This window comes from Astatotilapia calliptera, chromosome 9 (genome assembly GCF_900246225.1).
Source record: "Astatotilapia calliptera chromosome 9, fAstCal1.2, whole genome shotgun sequence".
Taxonomy (NCBI): domain Eukaryota; kingdom Metazoa; phylum Chordata; class Actinopteri; order Cichliformes; family Cichlidae; genus Astatotilapia; species Astatotilapia calliptera.
The window spans coordinates 22,724,817-22,745,911 of NC_039310.1; the positions used below are offsets into that span (position 1 = coordinate 22,724,817).

Sequence of the window (21,095 nt, forward strand, 5' to 3'; positions counted from 1 at the left end):
CTCAGGGAGACCTACAACAACCTGATGGCACATTCACCATAGAGTGAGTGCATCCTTATCCTTAAAAAAGTAAGTGGAAAATTTTGAGTGTCTCCCTAATTCTTGTGGAGTCCCATAGGAAAACACAGCCCGCTGCCATACATTTCTGTGAGTTGTAATCGAATACAGAACAATGCATCCCAGAAAATTTCCACACTCTTAGTCTTGATATTGGATTATAAATTATGACTGATTTTTAGGGCTCGAAATCTTAGGTTGCTTTTTTGGAGGAATCAAAAATTACATTCCAGCTCTGGACTTTTAACACATGATTTGGTATGACAAACAAAGCTTCGCTTAGTTTTATATTTCCTGGCAGTTTCACATCCATTGAGCTTTCTCTTTATGTCCTTTTATTGTATTCCACTGGTGGAAAATAGTTTGAAAGGTCCCCTGGTGAGTCGGTCTCAATTATGTGTGCGTGCATGGCTGTTGTTCAATGTGCCTGCTGGAAGTTGGATAAAGTCTTTACAGTTTCCCCATGAACTGAGTAGAAGTAAACACAACAGATAAACACATCCATAAGCATCAATATTTATGTGTCTAAATGTGTATATCTCAGTCAGATTTTATATCCAACTGTACTGTGAGGCAACTTAAATGTGAAAATACTCTCGTTTTCTGTTGGAATCATCTGTTTGGCACAACAGCTACAAGACGCTCAAAATGTCTAATAAAGTCTACTTAAGTCTGGCAAAACCAGTCTTGACTGTTTAGACTCAGACATGTCATAATACATATCCTATCTATCTTTCAAATACATGCTGCACTCAGGTCCTGAGGCATTACAAAACACTTTTTGTGCTTTTTTTCTTTTTACAAAGTCATAATGCCACTTCTCGCCCTGACAGTGGTCTTGCGTGGAGCAATTCTTTGCAGCAAGACAAATTGTTCAGTTAAATTTTGCACGTCTCAAGGACGTGATGTTGCATCTCTGTCTACCTTGTGATTTCAAACGTGACGACAATGGAGACATGTGGCTCGTTTATATCTAAGGACAACAACCCCCGACCCTGGGAAAGTGACCTTCTATATACTAAACAGTGCTAGTAAGACATAGCAAAAAAAACTACATCTGCAAGGATCCTTAAGGTCTTCACATGACAACAGCTTTGTTAAACAATCTGCTTCATCGTCCTCTTGATGAAGTTGTGGATTTGCTACCTCTGTTGAATTAAAACAGTTCAGAGTGGGATATTACATGGTGGGATTTGTTGAAAGTTTTATTTGACTGGGAGCTGCAGGAGAGCAGTTGTCACCCCGATGTCTCCGTTGTGCACTAAATATAAGATGTTCTCAGAAATGTTGGGAGACACACAGACGAAAGTGACAGGACAAGCAAAACAAATACATCAGTCCTGCTGTCTCCCTGGCAGGTCCGTTATGAATAATTTATCCGGGATGATGGATGTTTCGGATGTTTGGTTGCCTTGAATCACAGCTGTAACTGAGGCCTGCCATGAAGGTCAGCGGTGCACCCTGAAAGATGAGGCTTTATCAAGTCACCAAGCCCCTTTTGATCTATCAATAAGACTTCCGGCTGTACTTGGGGACAATGGGGCTCAGTAGTAGGCTCCAGAAAGACAGCATGCTCACAGTTAAATTTTTAACACATTTTCCACCTTAGTAATATGCTACCCTGATGCACATGGCAAAGTAATTGGTGTTGTAGTAATTCGGTAAAATTAGTAATTCTACCTCATGATGATGCTCAGTGGATGGATTACTGCCTACCAGGCACAAACCCAGCATCCCAAAGAGTAAAAGGCCCCTGATCTAGAGCCTCAGTTTGAAGTGATACTTAACATTTCTTGGTGGCAGTTCAATCTCAGAACCACAAAGGCACAAAACAATGAGACACAGAAGTACTTAAAACTGCAAAGAGACACAAATCTCCTTAAGACTGGGTGTGTTTCTTCTTTGTAAAACCTGTGGGGGACCTTTTGCAAGTTTGCCCCCAGAGACCTGCTCACTTATCCATCCAATATAATACCAATAAGGAAATGATTTCAGTTCATTTTATAGCACCCAGAATATATGAACCACATCGTATGGGAATCTGTCAAATAGTTGGTGGGATTTTTTATACCTGTTGATGGTGCAATAGGAGTGAAACTCTAAGGATTACTAAAGGTATATTCTTCTGGGAACTGTGAGCAGTTCTTCAAAATACTTTATATTTTAGTTTTGTCCAAAGTGGTGAAGGAACTGATGACATTATTCCACTTTTTCAATTCAGGTGTTGGGGGGGAGGCTGTAACTATCCCAGCTGCCATAGGGTGAGAGGTAGGGTACAAACTGGACAGTTCACCAGTCTGTCTCAGTGCTAACGCACAGAGACCAACAGCCACACTCACATTCACCCCTACATCCAGTTTAGAATTAGACTTAACTTAACCCCATGTCTTTAAACTCCGGGAGGAAGCTGGAGTACCCAGATAGATCCTACACAGACATGGCGAGAGCTGGATTCAAACCCAGGACCTTCCTTTTGTGATATGGTAGTGCTAACTGCTGCCCACAAAAAATATAAGTATAAAATATAAAAAATGAACCATATAGTAATTCAGTGTTATCATAGGTTCAGATTCCTTTAGTATTTCCATGTACTGAGCTACTTTTTACAAGCAACTTTAGAAATTCAAATTAGCATGGTAGTAGAGCTACCACTAGAGCAGCGGTCCCCAACCTTTTTTGCGCCACGGACCGGTTTATGTCCGACAATATTTTCACGGACCGGCCTTTAAGGTGTCGCAGATAAATACAACCAAATAAAACTAGTACCGGTACCGAAAAAAGAAGATTTATTCATAACACACGTGAAACGACCCAGAAAAAATGAGTAAACGACAAAAACGATAACAAATTAATGCTAAAAACCGATAAAAACCCTGAAAACCACACATTTCACACCCGAACCTCAACTCTCGTGGCCCGGTACCAAACGACTCACGGACCGGTACTAGTCCGTAGCCCGGGGGTTGGGGACCGCTGCACTAGAGTATCTTTAGCGCAGCAAAGTACATTTTCTTTGACTGTAAAAGGCAAAAATTAGGCCATTAAAACATGAACAAGTATTGTATGCTGTCAGCTGGACTTTTGTAAATGTTAAGGATTTCCTGTGAAGTGAGAAGAAATAAGCTACAAATTAAATGTACAGTCAGGGAAGCCAAGATCTAGATTGTTCTTCATCACTTGATTGGAATTTGCAGGCCAGCAGGAGGGCTACCTCTAATTTCCCTTCTCTGAACAGCAGAGCAGTAGGAGGCTAGAGACCAGTGGTTTATATTGCAGCAAGTGGGAATTCTTCCTGATGGAGGGCTGCGGGGTGTCTGTTAGGTTGCCATTATTCCTACAGGGATCTGCTAAGTGGACTTGCATTGCACGGTCTATCATCCAAATAACTGTGACTGAAAGTGCTTCACATACCCAAATGGTACACAGTATCCATCATGTGATGATGAACTAGCATGAGTTGGTGCTTTTAGCTCTGAGAGGATGTACTTAAAACAAAGCAGTGATTTAAGCTAATGCCAATATGTAAAGATAATAATTTATGATCTTAGTCTATGACATAAACATAGCTGTGGTTATCAGGTTAATGTTCAGTTAAAGTATGTGGAAATTAAAAAATATGGACATTGCAGTTGTACTCCAATTTTCTCCCAGTGCTGGCTAAGGAAGCCACCAACCCCCATCACCATGGCTGGAAACCCAGTTAGATGAATGGGTGAATGAATAGATGGATAGGTGTGTGAAAACTATATTCTAATAGTACAACGGCCATCATACATTTTTTCTTTTGACAAAGTGCCAGTGCTTAATCTGAAACCACTTCTACCCATTTCCACAAAAAAAAAAGACTTGCTGAAATTGTTCTGCCATTACCCCAACTTCAGCTATTTACACCGTAATGTTTAGCTGTCGACCCTGTCGAAGTCTAGCTGTCGAAAGTCACAATGGCCTCAGAAAAAAAGGCAAAAGCACGACCAAGTTCTTTCTCAAACAGTTTAACAGTGGGAGTGTCTCTTGATGTCAGAAGGGAGGGAAGGTCTTGCCATTGCTAAACAATAACTACAATCACAGTCATAAACAGAACACAAAATGATAAGTAAGTGACTGAAACAAAGAAAAAAACACTAAATTCTACATAAAAGTCTAACTAAAGCTGTTTAAACGTGTTTGATACAAAAAGCACAGCCTCTGTATTTTTTTTTTTTTTTGAAAACAATGGTTGGCATTTCTTTACTGTCAATGAGAGCCTGTAATGAATCTGTAGTCACTCTACAGCTAAAAGGGGGGGGGGGGGGGTATTTAAATTTTAAAGTTGCAAGAACTGATTTGTTTAACATCTGCTGGTGTAAAGGTGAAAGCTAGAAGAGGAAGCGCTGGCTTTTAGCTGACTGACTTCGGAAGCCATTCCCAACACTGGTGATTACGTCGCTACCCCCTGTTGTATACAAACACACACCATTGATTTCTGTGGAAGGGGGGTTGCAGCACATACAATGGGAGTTTGCTCAAGTAAAGTGTTTTAAAGCCATTTATTAGCCATCAGCTGAAAAAACAGCCCACGGAGAGAAAAACTCTGGACTATTTTATAGAGCTCATCAGCCCAGGGGGCAGTCCACCACTCTGCATGTGCAGTCTCTGCAGCACTGGCTGAAAGGGCAGGGGAAATGCAGCGGAGAATTTTACATGGAGTAATGGCTGCGAATGCTTTTATCTCTCCACTAAATCACAACGATAGCAGCAAGTGGTTTTTTCCCGTATTTTATGGAGTGTCAAAGGCCTGTTTTCTGTTTATTTGGTTTCCTGTTTGCCGCAAGAGACATTTTTCTTGCTCACGCTTTTATTTTATAGATTTATCATTTTTCTAGGTCAAAGCAACACATCGCTGATTCAGAGCCCTTTTAGGATGCCACAGAGGGGTTTGGGAGCCTTTCCGGACAATGGATACAGACAGTGGGTTTTTTCTTCTTTTTGCAATAATAGCTGTACATAATAACGTATGAGCAAGCATGGGAGCTTTTTGTGTTATCACAGTAACATAGCGTAACTTCACATAACTGTCATGCTGCATTAAGCAACACACGATGGGAGGTGTCTTGACACATTCTGCCATTTTCCTTCTTGCGGTTTATTAGGACATTTCAGAGGAAGCAAGTCCAGACAGTAAACGTCCATATCTAGTGCTGGAACCGTAAATGTGCACAAAATAAGAATTTTTCAAATGTAACTTCTTTTTTTTTCTTAAACCAACATTTTCAAAAAGAGAAAAACAATAGCGCAAGACACATTAGGACAGACATGGTATCTATGGAAACAAGACAAACAGGTACACACATTGAGACAGGGTTGTGGGGGAATGTTAGAAAGTAGATAAATAAATAAATAAAATACAAATGAATGACAAAAAGACCAGTCACAGGAATACTTACAACAATAATTATCATGGTCATACAGGCTTCAGTTCTGTTGCCATTTATTGTCCTTTCTCACTTCATGACTGAGGCATCTGCATGCAAGTTGACATCTGCAGGACCTTCATTACATCAATTTAACCACCTGTGTTAAAACAAGCGATTTCAATGGTGCTTTAATTTTCTGTCTTCCTGTTGGATTCTTGTGAAAACAGACATGCGGTGACTTCATTTTGGCTCTACAATAAAGACATTAAGCAGTTAAACAGTACATTAGTTCCATAAGATGAAAATATGCTTTAATAATCAGTAGTTAGAGCAGCCAAACAATAAAAAAAAACAATGTACCTCAATAAAATAATTACAAAATCCCAAAAGAAAAACAGAGTTAAAAAAAATAACTACACAAAGGAAGGAAATGTCCTGTATCTGTCCTTGAGGCAGCAGGGTTGAGGCAGATGTTAGAGAAAATGTTTAAATTCCTGTCCAATGGGTGTGCAGAGGGTGGGAGTGTACACAGTTACGACTGTGCATGCAGACACTTCATAAGATACACTCTGCTAGTAGTAGTTTTGCCTCCAGACGTGCTTAAATTGTTCATGGCACAGGTTCAACAAGGTGCTGGAAACAGTCCTTTTTGGTTCACATTGACATGACAGCATCACACAGCTGCTGCAGATTTATTGGCTGCAAATCCATGATGGGAATCTCCTGTCCCATCACATCATAGAGGTGCAATGCTGGATTAAGATGTGGTGACTGAAGAGGTCATTTGAGTACACTGAACTCACTGACATGTTCAAGAAACCCATTTGAGATGATCCGAGCTCTGTTACATATTGCATTTTCTTCATTTTCTTTCAGCCATCAGAAGATGGTTACACTGGTCATAAAGGGATGGACAAGGTCAACAACAGTACTCAGATAGCCTGGGATGTTTAAACAATGCTCAGTTAGCACTAAGGGATGCACAGCAAATCAAAACTTATCAGACAAGGGAACATTTTTCCAATCTTCTGTTGTCCAGTTTGGAAGAGCCTGTGCAAAGTGTAGCTTAGCTGTCAGGAGTGTCATCTATCCTGGTTTTCTGTTTTAAGGTTCAATGTACGGCACATTCAGAGACGCTCTTCTGTATGCTTTGGTTTAATGAGTAATTATTTGATTTATTGTTGCCTTCCTATCAGTTCAAAGCAGTCTGGCTATTCTCTGGATTATGGCATCAACAAGGCATTCTTGCCCAGAGAACTGCTACTCACTGGAGACTTGCTCTCTTTATCATACACTTGTAAAAACACATTAATTTACATTTTAAAAAACATATACATGTATAAACAGTTGGAAAATGGATGGGTGTGTGGAGGAAATTTACATAGAAATGTATGTTAATTCAGTCTATACAGAAAGGCCACACTACTGGTCAAAACTTGAACACTTGTTCCAAAGTTTCTGTAGTAGTGCAGTGTTGCAGTGATTTATCAAATTCCTTCCTCTTTTCTAGCTTAATCATTCACATAAATATAAAAACAACACCATAAAAAATGCAGACAGTAGTCTTTCATCACATCTGTTGAATTTGTTACAGCAGAAAGGAAAATGTGTATCTTTGAATGCCAATATTTCCACACTCACAAAAACAGAACGATGGTTTAAAATTGAAGCTCTTAGTATTTAACACTCGCTCAGATCTTGTTCAGAGGCATTTCAGAGGAAGTTATAGATTTATCTTTTCTTGAGGTCAAAGCAACAAATCACTGATTCTTGTCATTGTTGAGATGCCGCTCAGGTATTTAGGAGTCGAACAATGCGTACAGAGAACAACTGTGGCACATATTGGCAATATAAGTTTTTTACAAAGCGGAATAGCATTTTTTAAAAGGACTGTCTGACTGAGGCAACGCAACATGTGAGGTGTCTTTATACAGATTTTGTCATGTTAACTTTTGTGGTTTATTCAAACACTTCAAAAGAGGCAAGTCAAGACACTGAATCCCGCCCTCCCTCCATATTGTGCCATGCATAATTTGCACTGTCAGCTTTTTTTTTTTTCCCCAGGAGAAAATATTCATTCAAGTTCTGTTCTCTTTAGTTCTGTTGCCATTTATTGTCCTTCCTCAGGTTACAGCTGTGACATGCTTGCATGCTGATGCCTGTCTGCAGGGCTTCAGTTCTAAAACTTTATCAGTGCACCACAAAAAAATGAGAAGAGTCTTGAGTAAGAGATATTATTTGCTTTTACAGCAAGTAAAAGCATTTATTGCATTCTTACAAAAGCACATAAAACAAGCACACATTTTGAAAAACATCCTTGGATTGCTCCTTAGCCAAAAGGACCCTTTATCCTTTGGCTTGATAAAGAAAGCAGATATACAGTACAGTTGTAGGTACACATATACTTGCATTACACATTGTGCAAACCAGTGATGACTCTAAAATGTAATAGTTACTCATGTATAAGTAAAGTACTTTATACTTCAACATTACATTTGTTTTAATAGTGCTGTGTTGAGGAAGAATAACCATGAGACTTCTTTATCTTCTCACGAATAAATAAATACTAAGACACTGTTTAGTGATTAAAAACATCACAATAAAAACTAATATGAACAAGGGCATACACTCCATCGCATCTGTTTAAATTAAAACGCAATACAAAGTCTGTATCTGAACCGGTAAGTCCTGAAATGTGAAAACACACAAAAAAAAAGCAGAAAAGAGGCTGAAAGTGTAAGCTCTGAACAGTTAAACTCTCTCAGATGCTCTTCAGAGGTAAGTTTACAGTTGTTGTTTTTAAGGCAAAGACAGGCTTGAGACCTTCTATGTACAAAATAGTTGAGGGTGTTTACATGAGCCGAGCAGGCTGAGAGCAGTGCAGCAGTTAACTAGTCATCAGTGTCATCCCTGCCAACGTGAAACTCTGTTATCTCCTTTGCAATGCGTTCTGCTATCATTCTGCTGCTGGCCACAATCAGCCTGCGAGACATCAAATCAAATGGTCCACCTGGTAAAAAAAGACAAGTAAAAATTAATGTCGCATTCTCTTCTTTCTTTCAATGTTACAGTATACGTGGTTAAATTATCAACTTGCTTCTGACGATGCATTAAGCAGTGCATGTTAAAAATGTGTGTGGGAGTAACAGCTGATAGCCCTGAAGGTGCTTTTCTGTGCTGTTATTGAAGCTGAATGTTAAAAAAGGCCATTATCTTATCTTGTAGGAACTTCTAAATTGAAAATAAAAATGGAAATTGGAGGTTTTTGGAGGACAAAAAGATATGAAGACTACAGACTACCATGCGGTGGTTAGCATTGGCGCCTTGAAGCCAAAAGGACCTGGTTCGAATCCATTTCTGGATGGTGTCTGTGTGAAGTTTGCGTCATCTTCCTGTTCATTCATAGATTCCCTCCAGGTACTCTGGTGTCCTCCCACAGTCCAAAGACTTACAGGTTAGGTTAACTGAAGATTCTAAATTAGTCGCAGATGTGACTGTGAGCTTGAATTGCTGTCCGTCTCTTTGTGTTGGTCCTGAACACAAGCTGTTTAACCCCACCTCTCTTAATACCACAACCTTGGGATAAGCTCCAGTTCAGTGTTGAACTGAGAGACAACAAAAATCCATGAATACACCAGGAACACATCAGGCCACAACTGATCACATGCTTGGTGAATACCTCAAGCAGCAGAAACCCAAGAAAGAAGAGGAGGAAGAAGAGGAGCCATCTATTTGCACGGATTAAACCACCAGCAAATAGAAGAAGTGGCTGATATTGAGATATCCTACCAATAGGTGGACAAAGCTGGATTGAAAAACAGCACAGACGCACTAATAACAGCAGTACAGGACCAAGCGCTAAGCACTAAGATCAGTAGAGCCTGGGGTTTACCACACCAATCAAGACCCTATGAGACAATTTGACACATAACAGCAGGGTGTAAGATGGTAGCAGGCAGAGCCTATATGGAATGGCATAACCAAGAGGCCGGTATAGTATACAGGAACATCTTTACAGAGGATGGCCTGGAAGTTCTGAGGTCAAAATAGGACACGCTCGCCGGGGTGGTTGAGAATGACCATCTGAGGGACTTCCAGATAAACACAGACAAACTGGTGATGGCTAACCAACCGGACATAGTAGTGGTGTACAAGCAGAGGAAGATGGCTGTAGTGTTAGAAGTAGCTATAATAAGTGATAGCAACATCAGGAAGAAGGAACATGAGGAGGATGGGAGCAACAGTGGTACCCGTAACTGCCCCAATCGGAGCACTCGGGGCAGTTATGCCCAAATTGGGCGAGTGGCTCCATCAGATGCCAGCAATAACATCTGAGATTTCTGTCCAGAAGAGCGCAGTCCTAGGAACAGAAAAGATACTGTGCAGGACCCTCAAGCTCCCAGGACTCTGAACCCGAACTAGAAGGATAAAGACCGCCCGCAGCGACAAGTTGGGAACCCGAGAGATAGTTGCAAATGAAAATCTCAGCAGATCAGCCATTTCTGAAATCCTTTATCAGCCTGTCTGCCACTAATAACCACATTCAAAGTCACTTAAATCACCTTTCTTCCCCATTCTGATGCTCCGAATGAGCTTCAGCAAGTTGTCTTTATCATGTCTACATGTCTAAATGCACTGGTTTTATGCCATGTAATTGACTGATTAGGCATTTACGTTAATGAGCCACTTCTGTTGGTGTAGCTAACAAGATTTTCAGTGTGTGTGTGTATACACACACACACACACACACACACACACACACACACACACACACACACACACACACACACACACGGGTAATAATAATAATCGTTGTTTTCCTCCCCAATTATTACTCATGACACACTACTGTCTAAACACAAATACACACATATTGTATGTTTGCCAGTAATCTGACTTACTGCTCCACCCAATCAAAGATGCAAGCTGGTGACAAAGATAACACACTAATAAGCTCAAGAGAAAAATAGATGGTGAGGATGTTATTGATGTATATACAAGATCCAAGCACCTTACTCATTTTCAGATTTTACAGTAAAAGGGTCGCATTTGAAAAGACCTTCAGCTAATCAAAAACTAAATAAATAAATGGGACTCTGAACAGTAAGTAACTTAGAAACTTGCTCCACCAACTACATGCTTTCTGTCACAGCACTTTTTAAATAAACAGCTTCATAACTCAAGACTGTGCCTACTCTTAGGAGCATTGCAGTTGTGAAACTAGAGAAACTCCAGCTTCCTTAACACACTAAATGTCAGGGTAGCAGTTACGTCCTAATTTAAGATCAAAATTCTCTGTATCAAGTGCAAAGCCAGGAGCAAACCTTTCCTCATCTCTTGCTGTGTTTCATGGGGCATTTATAAGCAGCAAGAAGGATAAAAAACAATAACAAGAACTATTGACCATAAATTATTCATAAACAATAACTTCTGTTGTGTTTGCACTTGGAGAACAGCAGCCCATTCTTGCTGCTTTGTTCTGTACAGCAAACTCCTACAGCAATCCTTCCATTTTTCATTTCATCCAGTGACTCAGCAGCCTTTCAGTGTTCAGTGTTGTTTAAGGAGACACATTGTCTCAGTGACTCACCTGAAATGTCCATGATGACTCCTCCAGCTTCTCTGACAACTGCTGCCCCTCCAGCCATGTCCCAGCAGTGGATGCCCATGTGGTAGTAAGCATCAGCCGATCCGCACGCTACCAGACACATGTTGACAGCTGCGCTGCCTGGGGAGCGGATTCTGTGGATGGAAATGGGATGTTTGCTTTCAACTTCCAGATGCTCTGCTAAGAGTTAAGTATGTTTTTTGGTGCATTTGCAGTTATAATTCTTGATTTTTTTTTTTTTTTTCATTTTTGTAGGATAAGCAATGTGTTTTTTTAATGGTAGGAGATAGCACTTCAGCAAAATCCAGTCAGTTTTGCAACATTCTAGTTACCCCTCTATCTAGTAGATTTGATGTTAGAGGTAGAATCTGACATTCAGTGCGGCATTCAACCCCTTTTCATTTGATTTCAAGGCATGATATGAGGTTCTCTCTGTTGGGTGGCTTTTCATTGTGAAAAAGTCACAGAAAACAAACTTATCGGTCATCGAGGTTAGCACTGACCACAATCATCCATAAAAGAAGTATCAAAACAAACACCGCTGTCATTTTCAGGATGTTTCACCACCTTTAGGGGCAGTAATGCAATAAGAAACAGCTGCTACAGGAAGCTCTCACTTTGCCCTGTTGCTGCTGTTGTTGTTGTTGTTGCTGTTGTTATTGTGAGAGAGAACACCTGCATAAGATCAGATTGTGGTAGCAATTTCATGCACTTCTTAATTACAATGATTAGGCTTTACTGTAAACAAATACACCAGCTGTTCTGTATATCTGAATAAGCAGCTGTTCAGGGGGTGTCTGGTGTACTATTAAACTAACACTGGATGTACAGCTTGTACATATTGAAGTGCATATTTACCCATGTACAGGGATGCTGAGGATGTTTCTGATGTTGGCCATCATTGTTTGAAATTGCTCGGCGTCCTTCTTGAAGCCCATTTCTGTCAGCACCAAGGATTTACTAATATCTTGGAAGGAAACAAAAAAAAAACAAGTATACTAATAAATAAAATATCATTATTCACTCATTATACAAACAGCTGCAGGTTTGCGCTCTCTGAGAAAAACAGAAATGCAGTCTGTTGCCGGTACAGGGAAAGGATTTTAGCTCCATCTGGTGGATTTGTTTATAATTGCAACTTCTCAATATTCACCTTCTTGTCCAGACACCTTGATTGGGGCTCCATTGCAAAATGCTCCCTTTCCTTTACGTGCTGTGTACATTTTATCTTCGATGCAGCTGTAGACAATCCCAAACTCTATCTGAGACCAAGCAGCAGCACAGAAAACAGCACCGATTAATGTGGGGCTGGTTAAAAGACAGCAGCTTTATAAAAGGAGAATCTTTAGATATTAACTGGGTTAATGGTCTGCAATCATGTTAATGTTTCACATAATCAAAACATCACAGTTTAAACACATGAGTGGTTCGCATACAATAAAGCATACCTCTTTCTTCACTGTGAAACCGATTGATACAGACACAAACGGGAACCTGCAAAAGAGAACGTTACAATATAAAGCATTCAATTATGGAACTCCCTTCAGGTTTAAACTCAGAGGAATCCTTTTCCATTATCGGTTCAGTTTCATCAGCGTTGTCTAATTATCCCTGACAGAGAGGACAATCCAAGAAAGAATCTAATTAAAAGATAAAAATAGTTGAAGAGCAACAAAGATAAAAACAGAGCTAGAACTGTAACGCAGAGATTTTTACAACATTTAATCGCAGACCGTGCTACCTGTGAACAAAGTTGGTGGTGCCATCGATAGGGTCGATAATCCAAGTGGGACTGTCAGAGAGGGCGCTGGGGGCGCCTGCTGCTACGGACTCCTCGCCTATAAAGCTTCAAAGTGAAAAAAAGAGAGAAGAAGTGAAAATAAGAGTATGATAATTCTATGCATCGTCTATCAGGTACCTCAGCTGTAAAGTAATAACGCTGCACTTGACATGTGCTCTGTTTTCTTTCCAACCAGAATATGTGATATTAGATTTCCACCACGCTGGACACAAGGCTGTAGCAACATTACGGAACCCTGGAATTTTTTCCTGAGTTCTTGTGTTTCAATTTCTCTTGGAAATCTTTACATGTATAAACATTTCATATGCTGGTAGCAGTAATTTAAGACTTGGTAGAACAAAGTCTTAAGCAAGCAAAGTAAACAAACCAACCAACCAATAAATATCTTTTTTCTTAATATTTGCAGGTATCATGTTATTAGGGGACTAGTGTTATTAGGGACTACATGTAACAAATGTGACCTCCGTTTTAATACTACTAGCGTAAAAATAGAGGTCGCATTCCAGTTAAGATTGGATGGTAGGGCTGTGCTATATTCACAATAATACTGGCATACATTTGTTCGTTTGTGTTTTTACTTATTTAAAAAAAAAACAAAAAAAAAAAAAACATGTCATATTGCTTAATCAAGGATAGCAACACCATACGTTCCCCAGCATGGATAACAACAAGATAAGCCTAGCCATGTCTGAGAGCACGAGCAGCATGTCAGCCTCCTATAACAACTTAGTACCTAAAAAGGGAACTACTTCAACAACCTCAAAGAAAATACAGGACTTTAAAAAAATAAAAACATGCCTGGAAATTGTCCCTGCTAAAAGAGGGAACATCAGTGTGTTTACCACTAGAGGCAAAAAAACCCACACAAATAAAAAGGCCCTCACAGAGCATTATTATAGCACTCACTAGTTAAACTCCATATGACAGGAAAAGTAAATGGTGGATGGAAATTATTGATGTGGTTACGTGGTAGTGTAAGCAGTTGGTTAAAAAGCTGTAAGGCCCAAGATACAAACTCCCACATAGAAAATATAATGTGACAATATCAAGCAGCTCCTGAAGACTTACAAGGTTAGGTCACTTCTGTTATTGTTAAATTAAAAAGGTAAGCAGTTATTTTATACGTTTTTACTTAAAATTTCCAGGGAAAACACTACTGAGGATGTGTTTGATATAATGCTGTGTCACCATTAATGCTGCTGCTACTGCTGGCACCTTGTTTCATTAGACTCACACTTGGAATAAGGTAGTCTGTAATCAGTGACAGCAGCTTATTGGAGAGAAAGGATGAAACATGCCCTTCGTTCCTTTGTACTAATATATGCTGCTGGCCATAAGCTGCAATTACTGATAAAACATTCAGCAATTTTTTCCTCACAAATATCATTAATGGAAATTTCCTTATAATATCATAATATACTTTTGAGGTAATATCTCCCACCCCTACTAGATGGAAAATCGTTAAACCATAATAAATCATGCATACTTCTCACCATGTTCTTAGACCAATCAGCTCACATACCCTCTCTCATGTCCATGTTTTCTAATGAAGTAGAGTACCTGTGCGTTGGGTACTTTTCCCTGATGGAAGATATAATGAGCTGTTCCACTTTCTGGTCCGTCTCGGTCACCAGGTCAACCGCTGAGCTCTTGTGCATGACAGCGATGTCCTTTTGGAGCGCCTCGCAGATCATCTGGCAGAAACACAAAAGTGAGAGGGGAAAAAAAACAAAAGATTTCTTGGATGACTGACTACATCTGCTGCTTTAATTAGCTTCACGTGTTGGTGTTAACATATGTTGGTGCCACAGATGACAAGATGTCTAGGCTACAAAGTCCAAATATATTTATGAGCTGTAATTATTGTTTCTAGTGTCTGGATAATGTGACTCTTCACAGATGGAAGCCTCTGTATACATTGGAATAACACACAAAAAAAATGAAAGATAAAAACAACCCACACACACATTACGCTCAAATGTCGAGATACGTAAGCAGCAGTAAAATAGATTTTGATGAAAGCGCCCACACGGTTGCTTCTTCAACCTTTGCTTGATTTAAACAAACATTTACCTCAGTATTTTATTTGCATTTTTAACAAGTACCTACCAATTTTATTTGGGCTCATCAATACTTTGCATTCAACTATTTCTTTTTTCAAATCCAACACTGAATAATTTATGATCCAAACTATATCACCGATACATACAGCTGACCTCTGTACATTATGCATCTGAGGTCAAAAGTTATTGTGGTACATTTTTATATGATACTGTTATAAGTTCTTCCATGCCTCTTCTAGGGACAGCTGTGGCCAGAGGCATAAAGAGCCATTTCTCAGGAATAGTTTCTTCAATTTTGGCATAAACAGAGTCGAAGAATAAACAGATAAGAATCTGGTGGTCAAAAGCCAAGGTCAACCGATTTTTAGGCATAACTCGACAATTTACAAATAATGATACAATTTCACACAAATGCCTAGGAGGATAAAATGATAACACTTTGGATGAGATAACTTTACTGCAAAAACATCATATTTTTTCTAATTGTTTGAGTGTAATGTGTGTGGCCATTATTCAAGGGCATCACTCAGGAGCATCAGGGGCGATTGGGACCACAGTTCACATTTGGCCAGATACTGAATTAGGGACACTGATCACGTGAAAACTGTGGACACTGTATACACCTTCTGAACTGCCAGTGTGTGGGAAGTGATTTATTACATATCTGTCTGCACAGTCATGGGTGTAACGTGCAATTTGGCTTTTTTGTTGTTTGTTTTGGATTATGTGCTAGTTTCTCCTTAATGGCATATCTCACTTTAAAAAGAAAGACATGTTACTGAGGTTATTATTTGCACTCAAAGTGCATTTCCATACACACTGTTGTCAACCATAATCAAGTAAGTGTAGCATCAGTCGTACCTCCTGAATCATTCTACAATTGGAGGGAAATTTAGGCTTCAAAAACGGTAAGATAATGATATTATTAAAGAAAGGGTGCACTATGTATTTAAGAAAAACAACTAATAAATATCCAAAATTGATATGTCAACCGTAGGCATCAAAGGAACATATCATGAGATACTTTAGTTGCATGATTAAAATGGTTCAGGACCACAGAAATTATATTTAATAGCCTCTTTAGTTTTTTTTTACTTTCTAATGTTTGTTTCACATGTATGGCAACATGGTGGCAAATCAGAGTTTTCTCAGAAAAAGATTAAAGCTGTGAAATAAAATAAATTGAATTTGCAACTTATATTAAATTTAATATTTTTGAGTATAAGTTTGGTAATCAATAAGTTGGGACAAGAAACTAAATAAAAATCGCATCTTGGGAGGTTTCCAAGAGTTTTATTGCATTTCAAATATTTTTGACAACTAGGTTTACATGTTGTCCCAGGAAATGTATGACTCAACAAACGCCAAACGTGTGTTTTAGTAATGTGTGCATGGATTATTTTTTAAATATTTTTAATACATTTTCATGGGTGGAAGAAAAAAAATAGTCCTGAAATGGTAACGTGGCCCTCTTACCTTTCCGGCCCGTTTAGTGACCTCTATGCAATAATCCATGCACTCCTGCCACGGATCACTCATGCTGATAAAGGGGAGATGAGGCGATATTCAGAACGGAAATACGGACGGAAGAAAGCTGTAGGAAGAAGCACAACTTTCGTCATTTACAATAGCAAGGTGCAATTATATACCGGCATATGACGGTACGTTGCGATTACCGACATATGACGTGAGTTAGCTGCTGGAAAGCTAGCTGCGTTAATTTGAAGAAGCAATGAAATCTGTCAAATAGCATAAATTAGCCCTCTATGCTAGCTTTTAAAGGGAGAAAAAGGGATATGTACACTGGAGGTAACGCTGATGATACCTAATGACAAACATACGCTTAACGGCTTTTCTACAGCGCAATATCATTACATTGATTTGTGTTTGTAAAAAAGATATAGTAGCATACCAGTTCCGGGAGCTAATTTAACGCACTTCTAGAGATGAATGACTTCTAAGCAATGACATTTCGCCACTGAAAGGTGGGGCTAAGCCGAACTCTCAGCCTAATTGGTCAATCTGTGCCGTTCGATTTAACAATCTTCGCTATCATTGGCTAGAAGGCTGTCATGTGTTTTCTTCAGTCGCGTTGTTACAGGAAACAGTGGGTCTGCTGGAGAAAGGAAAATGTCTTTGCGAGTACCCAACTTTCTAACTTGAACAAAAGAGGCAGAAATAATGGCTGAAATTTGCGATTTTAGATTCAGAAGACAAAGAAAACTTATCAAACTGACAAAAAAGTAAAATAAATATTAACTGTAAATAAGTACAATTCCCCAGACTGACCTCGCCGGCTTAAAAAGTATAAAGGCAATGAAGCACTGCAAACAAGGCATAACGAATACTTGCTAAATCTGAAGAACACAGTTCAAGGTGCTTTTGCTTTCACGCGAAATAAAACTCACTATGCAAAATGACAGAAATCAGTTGAAATAGTGTCATTTCACTCCAAATTGATGTGAGATCATATTTCTTACACCCAGCTTCATTTTCTATTTATGTATTTTTAATGGAGGTAAACCGATTCAGAATGCTTTATTGTCATTATGGAGTCACATAGCAAAATTCTTTGCACTACTTCTCAACTTAAATCAGACAGCATTTACAACACACAAACATACAATAAATAATATCACATAATAGGGAAACAGTATATGCAATATTAATGTAAGGCTAGGTCAGGTCAGCTGTGATGTGAATGTTCAGGAACTTAGTGTTGTTCGCCTGTTCCACCTCCTGCCTGTGTCTGAGGACAGACAGGAGCATGTTGTCTCTTTCCGGACACAACATGTGTCTGTAATGACCTCCTTAGTCTTGCTGGTGTTTGGGAACAGGTTGTCTGAACACCATTTGGTCAGGTGCTGGACCTAGATCTTTGGAAATATCTGCGAAATACATTAAAGCAGAAAATTTGACTATATACTATTCTGAAAGTCTGACGTGGTGTTACACTCTTAGTATCGATCACAGCCAATAAATATTTAGCGCCCTTTTATGCCAGAAGGTGGCAGCAGCAACACTCTAAGTGACGCAGCAAGCAGCAAGAGCACTTTCTCTCATGAGGAAAGGTAAACTCCTCAAACATTAAGGTTTTTTTTTTTAATTGTTTGTTGTTGTTGTTTTGTTTTTCAGCTGCATGCAAATTCTAATTGTGAATTACATTTAATGGTCCACATCAGATTCTGTTTAGTCTGGCCTGAAAAGCTTAAGGTGAACATCTGCATGCAATTCCTCTCATTCAAACTTGAGAAACAGCTTTACTTATCCAAAACAATTGGCAGCCTCATACATCCAAGGAAATGCCTGCTTATCTGCATCTCACAAAGTTTTGTAACTATGCTTGCAGTAGCCACCTTGTTAAAGCGCTTTCGGAAGTCCAGGGTGTGCGTCTTGAGTCTCAGTTTCACACACAAAGAGAGAAGAAGAAGAGCATACTTAATAGGACATCCCGTAGGTCCGCTGCTGAAGAGAGCAGCAAACACAGATCAAATTAGACTTCAGCGTCATGCTTGGTGACACTTCATCTCGACACAGGTTAACACTTCAACCCTTGCACCCTGTCAGCCAGTAAATTACTCAGCTGATAATGTCTCCTTATAGCACTGGTTCCTCTCTAGCCCACAGCTAATTTCCATACACTAACTCACATTCTCAGATAGGAGCGCCTTACCTCAAGAGGGCAAGAAATTGCCAAATAATACCGTCCTCATTGGGGGGAGTGGATTGCAGTGAGAATACAAATTGTGGTCTCTTGAGCTATCGCTAGACTGACTGTCTGCATGCAAATAACTGTTACCGACATATTTCTGTGAGTTGTTACAGAATCTACAACCCACATCAAGTTGATGAGAGCGCAGTTTTAAAATGTTAATTCTTCCAAAACATGGCATAAAATATGGTAATTTAATCAACTTTCTATATCTATGTAAGAGATTTTGGATTATTCTGCTTTGTATTCTGTTTTAAATGCAGCACAGAAGGAAGTAGTCTGTATTTAATAATATTTATTTTGGTCTGCTTTTATTTTAGCAAGCTTCAAGAAATATTGGCACATTTGATGTAGGAATGGAATTAGTGCTTGCTCTTTATCTGCGGCTTTCACAGCTCACAGCTCTTACTTTAACATCTGGATTAGGTTTAGGCCTTGTTTAGCATCATTTTCTCAGCATTTTTCTTTCTTTGGATCATTAAGCTCAAGCAGTCACGTGCAGAGTGCTAACAGTGCAATTAGCTCGAGAGGCACGAGGGCACAACCTCATTCATACTGTCTTAAAGATTTAACCTTAAGTGACCCTTTCCTCAGAAATTGAAAATCATCATTTTCTTAAAGCAGTTAATGTGAATGTCTGGCAACAGTTAGGGATGCATTATACTTTCCAGCTCTCTACATATTTTCTGTGGATGCTGCATATATTAACGTTAAATAGAATCAGTGTGTGTCACTGTTGGAAGTTCTCACATCGTTCGGTGTACAAGACAAGAAGATTACCATTAAGACTGTTCATGTATTTGACAATATTAATAGCAAACAGGTCATTTAAAAATCAGTGAAACAATGTTGTAACAAGCTGAAAGTCAGTTTTTGATATGACCACCTTTATTCTTCGAAACAGCCTTTCTCTTCTAGGCAAGCTATTTTGTAATTTCTTTAAATAGTATTCAGGAATATTTCTGCAGTTTCTTTTGTTCTTTTCCATGATTCAGTAATGTCGACACTGGGACTCTGGGGAGGCCAATCCATCACTTCTACCCAGATACGCTTTTACTGCACTGGCAGTGTGTTTGGGACTATTGTCATGGTGTCACTGGGACCATTTCTGATGAGCCTTCAGCAGAAAGGCCAGATGCATCTCTCAAGTCATGCGTTAGGTCTTTGCTGGGTTTTTTCTTATTTCTTAAGAGTACGACTTACAGATAGTGTTTATCTACTGTAGATGGTTTTTAGGCCTGAAATCTCTTCTTTTGTCTTCCACTTGTTCACTTTCCTCAATTTTTTAAGCACACACTGAGAAAACCATGCAAAGATGAGCCATGTTTTCTGCTAGTAGCTCTTTGGGGCTCACAATACTGTTGCAAAAATATTACTTTATGCCTCCACTATGGCGTTTATTTGTATATCCAACTAAAAAAAAAAGCTGCACATAACAAAGTGCCTAAAGATAAATTTTAAATGGGATGTTTGCAGGCACCTTTCACGTTAGGTACCTTTTTCGTGCTTGAATCACTCATGGTTCAGTGTTAATTGGCTTAAAAAACTTTAAAAGGACTGGGCTGACAATTAAAAAGCAACTAATGTCCAAAGAAGAACTTAAGAACCTTCAGAAATAGAACTATGGCTACACTTTAGAAAAAAATACATTAAAGTTTGGGTTCCTGGAAGAAAAATATTAAGTAATGGGTGATGGCTCAAGACTTTTACACCATGTATTTATGGTTTTAATATTAACTATGTCACTTTGGCTAACAGTATGGGAACAGAAGTGAAATGTATCAGTTCCTCAAATAAAACTGGAACAATGGTTCCAAACTTAAATGGGTACAACAGTAACTTGGGCTAGTTTGGGCTCATGATGACAGTCATGTTCGTGTTTAGCTGGTGGAATTTTCCAGTTAGCAAAAAAACCGCAAAGTAAGTAAATGAAAAAACCTGGACACTGCAGCATATTTCATGTCAGTCCATCCAAGTAGCTGGCAAGTGAAGTGGCAGATGTCTGACTCATAAAGGTAAAGTCGGGGAATAGTTGTTGAGATATTTCAGTCTGGAGTAAAGTGGGTGTTACTGCCAGAAATGGAAAACTAACCACATACTTTACATTCCTTCTTCAGTCAGACCAAGAGGCCTAATAAAAACTGTAAAGTACTCAAACTGTAAGTATCATGAATCAGTAACAAAACCAGGCAATAAAGTTATGTTACATTCATAAAAGTAGCAGCATTGCAACAAACTTAAACACTATTTTATCCTTAGGTTCTGCATGATTTATTCGTTTCATTTTTTTAGTAGTAAACTGCAAAACTGTTACATTGCAGTAGATTTTCACTATTTGCAATGTTCCCATGTTTCATAACTGTTGCACTATCCAGTGAGACGCGTCAGATGTTTATGTTGCAATAAAATCATGTTACACCCCATAGACATCTAACTGCACACTCATGAGAGATCAAAGTTT

The 21,095-nt window shown here is 39.0% G+C and overlaps 1 protein-coding gene across 2 annotated transcripts; it reads right to left on the bottom strand.

Moving 5' to 3' along the window:
* Positions 1-7,675: 7,675 nt before the first annotated feature.
* On the bottom strand, positions 7,676-16,932 carry impa2 (inositol monophosphatase 2). 2 transcript variants are annotated; one of them, XM_026180663.1, is made up of 9 exons: positions 16,835-16,932; positions 16,399-16,516; positions 14,420-14,553; positions 12,800-12,904; positions 12,507-12,552; positions 12,212-12,320; positions 11,917-12,025; positions 11,041-11,192; positions 7,676-8,460 (listed from the first exon to the last, which is right to left on the bottom strand). In XM_026180663.1, exons 2-9 carry the CDS (start codon positions 16,459-16,461, stop codon positions 8,342-8,344), a joined length of 837 nt encoding a protein of 278 aa, XP_026036448.1. In that variant the 5' UTR covers positions 16,462-16,516; positions 16,835-16,932; the 3' UTR covers positions 7,676-8,341. The 2 variants fall into 2 exon arrangements, with proteins under 2 accessions (XP_026036448.1, XP_026036449.1); XM_026180664.1 differs by lacking the exon at positions 16,835-16,932 and adding an exon at positions 16,599-16,811.
* Positions 16,933-21,095: the final 4,163 nt, after the last annotated feature.